This window comes from Geospiza fortis, unplaced genomic scaffold, assembly GCF_000277835.1.
Source record: "Geospiza fortis unplaced genomic scaffold, GeoFor_1.0 scaffold104, whole genome shotgun sequence".
NCBI lineage: Eukaryota > Metazoa > Chordata > Aves > Passeriformes > Thraupidae > Geospiza > Geospiza fortis.
The window spans coordinates 6521274-6529324 of NW_005054325.1; the positions used below are offsets into that span (position 1 = coordinate 6521274).

Genomic DNA, 8051 nt, shown 5'->3' on the forward strand with positions numbered 1-8051 from the left:
GCGCCTGCTGAAGGACTCCACGCCAGTCAGCAACTCCTTGCTTCCGGAGAAGGCCTTCAGTGACATCCCATCCCCCTACCTGCGGGGCACCATTAAGATGGTCCAGGCTGTCCGGCAGGCCTTTGAGGACCAGGACGACAGGAGGACCTGGGATGGGAGGCCCCTTACAATGGCTGCCACTTTTGACGACTGTCTGTACGCCCTGTGTGTGGTGGACACCATTAAAAAGTCAAACCAGCTGGGGGAGTGGCAGAACATTTCAATCATGACTGAGGAGCCAGAACTGAGCCCGGCATACTTGATCAGCGAAGCCATGCGGAAGAGCAGGATGTCTCTGTACTGCTAGCTCCTCTGAGCTCCTAGGAATGAATAGGAACCAGACAGCTCTTGAAGGAGATGGTAATTCAGCCCCTGTGAAGGGCTTGGGTGTCTTAGCAGAGGATTACAGGAGAAGGAAATGCAGTGTCTGGATCAATTAAATCTGTTGGCAGCTAAATGCCAAACTGATGTGGTCCTTCGAAATGCCCAGAACAGACAGGAGACGTAAGAGCTGATAAACTTAACTGTTTTAATAACAGTATTAGCTGGCTGATTGCAAAGATATATCATGGACTCATCCCCTGCTTGCAGGTGCTTTAGATTATCCAATTGTGTTTACTGTGAAAGGTTGGGAAGATCCTTTTTAGATTTTCCTTACCTACCAGAGGGCTGTGAAGGTACTGTCATGTTGTTAAATTTTCTGTAGTGTCTGACATGAATGTTTCCTACCATGACAGCTGACACCACCATGTTATATTACTACACCTCCAACCAACACACAGAATAGCAGGACTTGATGTGAAAGTGTTGCAGGATTCAGAAAATCTTGGCAGTTCACTTTTCATACAGCCTGTTAGAAGCTTCTCTGTGTTGGTTTAATACTTGTTTTTTGTTTGGTTTGGTTTTGATTTTTTGTTTTGTTGGATTTTTTTTAAAGCACAATTAAATAGGAAAATGTGTGGCTTTTAAAACAAAGCAGTCCTCAACCACAGTGCATATGCCCGGGTATTTGGGGAGGGAGGCTCTTCTGTGAGCTCCTGGTAAGTGTCAGTGTTACGGGTTTTCTGATTAAAATGGGTGATGGAAAACCTTCATGGATGGCAGGTGGCACAACCTCATAACGATAATGGGGTTTATTATACAGCCGAACTCGGGCTAGTCTTACAAAGATTTGCACAAAATTTCCTGTGTTTGGGACTGACTTTCGAGTGAATTCATCATGCATTTTGGTTTTAGGTGGGAAATGGTAGGAATATAACCCAAAACCATACGATGTTTGGTTGCATACACAAGCGGTGTTCTTTTAAACCACTGTGAACTCGCACTTGAGAGATGCACACCAACAAGTAATTTCACATCCCTCAATCCAGAAGTGCTCACCTCCAAGTGGTAAGTGTGAGTGAAAAACAAAAGGGATGAGAAAATTTCCCATCTATTTACAAGGAAAAAAAATTATATAGGACCCCCAGCCTTCTCACCTCCTTAAAGTGGCCAGCTACTGGTACTGTATTAATCATTCCCTGTCACCAGTGCAGGGGTGGACAAACTCTTTTGCTACGTTTGTCCTGATCTTCTTTTTAATATTTTAGATTGCAGTCTTGAAATAATTATTCTTTTGAGAATATCTTCTTGAAAGAATATAGTGAAAGGCACATGATTTATCCCAGTAAATAGGGATACTGTTTTTCTGTGTAAAGCTGCTCCAGTGCTGATGTGTTTACAGCGCTAGGTCTTGAGATAGTAAAAAAGTAGAACACAAGCATATAGCACTAAATCATATTAAACTTGAGAAAAACCTTTTCAGGGTTTTTTGTTAATTTTGACTATGGGAAGTAAGAGAACACTGGGGTGAGCAGTAAATATAAAGAGAAAATATGTTTTTGAACAGGAGGGCATCAATAATGTTGTTCATCTTATCTGGCTTTAGTTAGCTCAGAGTTGGATGTCTTGTTCTGATCAGCAAGAACACTGCAGTCAACACAGAGAGAGCTCTCCAAAGGCTGACTCAGTTCACCCTAGGATTAATATAGAAAGAGGTGCCCACTGGAAATGCCTGTCTTCCTCCTTTGCAGAGAATCTTGGCCTCTAAATTTTGGTGTGGCTGAAGTTAGGAAACTTGACTCGCAGCCCAAAATTGATTCATATGTGCTTAATATTTCAAGAGCATATATATGACCTTTTGTTAAATAGTCCCCAAAGTATGGTAGTGTGACTGATGAAGGAATAATGTAATACGGCAAAACCACACCCAAGGGGGGAATTGTTTCTATCCATGTTGTTCTGCCAGTTCTAGCAACTCTCTCTGGGGCTGTTTCGGCTAAAACCTTGGGCAAGGCTTCATCATTCCTTCTTGGAAGCAGCCCTTGACAAATTTGGTTGTTTTTCTTTAAAATGGGTTTCTCTGAGAATTCCAGAGGTAGTACCTGTGCCCATAGGAATCTCCCACTGCAACTGTCATGCTATATACCATACTGTCCACTTCCTGCCCTGAAAAGTAAATAACACATAAGAGAGGATTTGATCAAGAAATACCTGTCTCCTGAAAAACAGAATTACCCCCAAGGGGATTAAGCGAGTTTTCATACAGTGAAGCAAAACCCATTTGCTGAAAAGAGTGGCTAGTTCAAGTCATGAATGCAAGCCTCGTGGATAATTAACCATGTCTAGTTAAACATCATCCAAAAGTGGAACCAAACATGGACCAAAATGTTTGTGAATCTTGCTTCTCAGTTTGGTGATTGTGCTGGAGTTGCTGTTCATGTCTTTGCCCTTCTTTATGGTTCACAAATGTTGGCTGTGTTTCCTCTCTGTGTTTTCTTCTTTTCCCTGTCTTTCTGGGTTTTGTGATGCCAGTTAGAATCCTTTCCCCTGCCCCTGCAGTGAACAGGCGAGACACAGTGAGTAAGGATAGTACTACTGAGCTCAAGCTTTCTGCCCCAGACACAAAGGTTTAGGTGACAGGCATCATCCATCCTCTGTGCAGACCTACTGATGCAGCAGAAAGAAAATCCAATGCTTTGGTTACACAGACATCTGATGCTGCTGTCTGTGCTGGCTTGCAAATGTGTCGAATCTTGTACAGCTCCTTGTGCTGGCCCAGAGAGAGCAGAGACAGAGTGGGACACCCTCTTGTAATGGTAGCAGAGATGCTACATTTATCTTACCTAACTGGCATGGCAGCAGGAGCTGCATGCATTCAGGATTGTACAGCAGTTTTTCCATTCTCTGGGAGGTGAAGGTGCTGCAGTGTCAAGTGTAAACTGACTAAACTTCCACCTGGCTTGGAAGAGAAAAGAATTGGTGTATTTATTGAATGTGTATTGTTATTCTGACAAATAGTTTCTTTATAGTCTGGGATTTTTTCTTGGCAGCATCCAGCCCTCTGTTCCTTTGGTGCAGTTGAAAGTACATTGAATTTGCCCTAAGTAGCCTCTGGAGTTGAAGTTGGGTTTAGGAATTTGGGCAGCAGATAGCAGAGATGTACTTGATTGAACTCAGAAGCGATACCATCCCAGGAAACATGTATTTGACATTGCACTTTTAATGCTGTGCCCCAAGGTTTGAGATGAATGCTGCTAAATTGGTGCAGGCCTAGGAGCCAAACTGCAGCTACTGCTGGAATTTACAGTAGCCCCCAAACGAACTTGTTCATACACTAGATAAGAAATTTCATTCCTCTTTCCCAGGGCTGCTATTGGAGAGGCTCTTTCCTTTGCCATCAGCCTGTGCACATAGGATACTGATCCTTTTGGGCTGTTGCCAAAGACAGAAAGAGCCAAAGGGTGAGCTTTGATGTTCTGCAGGGCTCTGTTCCAGTGCTGGGACAGTCAGCTGGGAGAGGGTGTCTTATTTCCCATTGGCATTGCATTGGGATTCACACCAGGGGTAGGGCAACCCTGCACTGTGTGACAGCAGGGCACAACTGAACTCCTTAAAATGTGCCCAGAGGGAGGATGGTGATTGCAGCAGGGAGCAGCAGGAAGGTGTCTGCAGGCTGGTACCTCTGTGCCTGCCCTGCAGGGAGGATATGCTGGTGCTGTGGAGGGTGAGGGCTGCACTTCCTGAGGGTGACAGCAGCAGCCTTGCTCCACCTCTGTGTGTGGGAGCCCAGGAAGGGACCCTGCCCTTGGGGAAGCAGAATCTGTCCCATATTCCTTCTGGATAGGCACATCCTCAGTGCTGATCTCAGTGGAGTCCTACATGGAATTGTAAGAACTCTGCAGGAGCTTGGGCTTTCCTACATCAAGTACCATGCATGTGGTAAATCCGTAGTACTTCAGCTGCATAGTGAGAAAATCCCCAGTAGAAAGGAGGGGACCTTACCCATGCAGCCAGCATGGCAGAGAATTGGGCCGCGCCTTGATGAGTTTCAGCTCAGGCTGGGCTGCTCTGGAGCTCATCCTTTGCTTTGGCTGAAGCAAATCAGCCAAATTTGATTGAAATCCCTGCCCAGCCAGCATCAGGCAATCAGAAGCACTATCCACTTTGTACTAAGTGTTCCCTTCTTTTCCGTAACTTTCCAAAAAGTGACTGTACAAGTGAACTAGCTGTCCTGGAAGTTCAGCCATTCAAAAAATGGAGGCTTTTCTGCTGCATGTGGTCACAGCACAATGACAATTCAATTTCTTGTTTAGTTTTGTGTCCATACAGATGGAATAGACCCAGACAATTTAAAATTACTCACTGTTCTACCAAGAAAAGGCATATTTTATTTAGGTAAAGGTAAACGTAGTATCTTGATGTTGTTTTTGCAGATAATCAGAAAGGCATAATGACAGAACTTCTTGTTGCTGGGAATTTTTGTGTTTGACTTTTATTTATGTCTTTCAGCATAAAATATCACTCATTATGAAGTCTGTTCACTGCTAAGTTCTGTATTTACAAGCCAGAGTTGTGGCTTTGTGCAGATAATCCACACTGGTTTGGTGTTCCAGTGGCCCAGTGATGTACCCTTAGTATGTATGAAGCTCAACACTGGACTTTCGACGTCTGCAGTGATCTCTGGGTATCTGGAGCTAATTGTGAAATGGCAGGATTAATCAGGACAGCAGTTTCTTTTTGTTGTTATTGAAGTTGTTACTTGTGGGGAGCAAAGTTTGTAAATTTTAGAGATGAAGTGTGACTGAATAATATTTGGCAGTCTTATCTGCTTTAAAATTTCTTCTTTTTTGAGCTGCTGGGTGAAGTCTGTCCAATAAAAATAATTTCCCCTTAACTGCCCACTTCCATTTGCTCATGAAAAGAAGAAATTTTAAAGTAAATGGGACTACACATAATGCTGCATTCATGAACTGATGTCAAAACCTCATGACTTAATGAGTGTATGAAGCCACAGTCCAAACAAGTAATGTCTTTTTTGAAGCTGCCAGATTGAGGCCTTGGGGTTGGGGAAAGAAGGGTATCAGCACAGGTCAGACTGAAATAGCTTTTATTCAGCATTTTGAATAAAATGAATAAACAGAATGGCTATGGTCAATCCAAAACTGAACACATGTTTGTATAAGGGTATTTATTTACATTTTTTAAATTTTGGGATTAAGTTTCTTTTTTAAGGAATGCTTTTTTGAAATGAAAGGTTTTAAAAATATTTTCTTATGTTTTGGCATGTGTGAAATAAATTGTTTTGGGCTGGGGGGGGGGGGTTGTTTTTTTTTTTGGTAGCCCATACTTTAAAAATCTCATCCATTTGTTTTAGGGATGTTCAGTGAATTGAGCTGCCCTTGGGCAGGTTCAGCTCTGAACCTGGACCCTCACAGTATCTTACAGTGACCCCATTTTTAACATCGGAATTTGGCCTTCTGAGTTTCCTTTGTGTTTTCTTGTGGCAGTGGGAAAACTGATTCATTCCATGGAGTTGGCAACAGATCATCAAGGCACTTTTTGCAGCAATGCCAGCCATTGTCTTTAAAAGCACTTAACTCTATTGACTTGTTTACCTTGGTTATTTATGACCTTCCAGCCATGTGCTGTCCATTATTTGTTTTCCTTTTTTTATATCAGCCTTTGGACTCACTTCCCTGCCCTCTCTGTTTCTCATTCCATTGCAAACCTGGAGGCGAGCCTCCCTTGTTATCCCCTGAGCTCCTGCTCAGTCTGTGTTACACATGGCATACAGGGTGGCTAACTACAACTTGAAGTGACTTTTAATCCAGTCCATTACAGGATAGGTGAGCACCACGACTGCTCGAGTACGGGGCATTCCGAGTGCCCAGCCAGGGCAGGAATCAAAGCTCCTTGCTATGCTGTGCTTCACGAACAACACTCACTGTTTCTCTCCCACTGGTTTGCTTTTATTTGATTTTGAAAATGAGAAAATGTTCAATTTGTTGCTGTGTCAATATTAAGTATATATTTATTGTTTTTCAGACATACATACATACATATATATAAATGCTATATATATATATAATGTCAACGCATGGACATATGTACAGTAGATATTTTAAAGAGCTATTTATCAAGAAAAGTAAGTGTTATAAGTAAACAGAGTTTATATTTTATATATTATGTAGATAGCAAAAAAAAAAAAAGTGGTTAAATTATACTAGGACTTTTGGGGGTGGGGTTGGAGAAATGGGCAAGGACTGGTTCTAGCATTTTAAACAGCCAAACTACTTTGTACGGAAGCTGCCTGCTGTGCCTCTCGGCTGCAACATCTGTTTGTTTCTTCTTTTAGAAGATGATGTGCATTGTTACTTTTACATTGCTTGGGGAATGTAGTTAGTTTATTCTCAGCCAACTGGTATGTGCTGCTTAAAACATAGTTTCCTGCTGTTCTGCATACTTGCATTGATGGAATAAAAGGATCTTAACTGGCAAATAAAGATGTAAAAGGTTGTGATTCCAGCTGTCTGTGGTCTTTCCCCACACTTGTATTTTGGGGGGCATGTGTCTGTGTAATAACCATAACCTCTGCCTGGATTCTGGCCTGCCTGTTAAGTTCAGCATATCTAAAACACATGGGCTTTGTGCTTGGAGGTGTGGATTTTGATGGAGGGAGAGGAAGAATGAAGTTTAACACTCATTTAACACTCATTGAAGATTTTATGTATGGTAAAGACTGTACTAGTGCCTCTTGGGGGGATGTGTCTCAAGGGGACAGCTGCTTTTGTTGCCAAAGGATGCAAGTAAGTCCAATGTCACTGCAAAATTGGGACATGCCCCCCTTGCTGCCTGGAGATCCTTCCTCCTGAATTTTCTCTTTCTTCTGTATCCTTTCACTCCTCTTCCTACCTGACCAGCAGTACTGTGGAATGTTTTTGCCTTCCCAGTCCCCAGCTCCCTCCAGTGACTTGCCCATGCTTACCTCCATCCATGCTTCCATCTGCCAGGAGCTGTCTGCTTGTCTGGTGCTCCTTTTCTGCCCTGTATGTGTGAGTATCTGAAGTCTCGTAAGGATCTTCTTATTCCAGTCCCTCTTTTGCTGAATAAAACCTCACCTGGGTATGAAGGAGAAGAAATTCTGAGATCTGAGGGAAGATTTACTGCCTCTGTGATTGATGTGTAAAAAGGATAGAGCATTTCCTACATTGCCTTTAGAGCAGAGCACACAGAAAGATGCTGGATTCTACTTGTGTCAGTGCACATTCCATTCCCAAGCATTATACGAGTATGTAAATCTGAGGCACAGATCTGTGAAGGAATAGGAAATCATCATCACTTACAATGCACACTACTCTCAGATCACATAATCTTGTAAACTGTATATTTTTCATATATATAAAAATTTACAGAGTTGATATATTTTTTATAAAATTTACAGTGTGGTTTCATCACAGAAATGTAACATGTTAGCATCTTCTATTACTACCACTGCAATTATCATACTGTAAAGATGTACTGATATTTATATGCACATAAAATACTCTTAATCAGTTTTAATGCACATCATTTTCGTAGTCTGAAGAGAAGAAAAGCACAAGACAAGGAAGCATCAGTGCCAAGCTCTTCAGGAATTACAGTTTAATGTTTGCCTTGTCCTCATGAGTAAATGCAGTATAACCTTGCTCAGG

General features: G+C 42.2%; 1 protein-coding gene across 1 annotated transcript in view; it reads left to right on the plus strand.

Annotated features, from left to right (window-relative positions):
* Positions 1–5593, plus strand: part of GFOD1 (glucose-fructose oxidoreductase domain containing 1) — a 6172-nt gene extending 579 nt beyond the window's left edge. The window contains 1 exon segment of the mRNA XM_031056991.1: positions 1–5593. This exon segment is cut by the window's left edge and continues 14 nt beyond it. Coding sequence (XP_030912851.1) covers positions 1–346 — 346 coding nt within the window. The 3' untranslated portion in view covers positions 347–5593.
* Positions 5594–8051: the final 2458 nt, after the last annotated feature.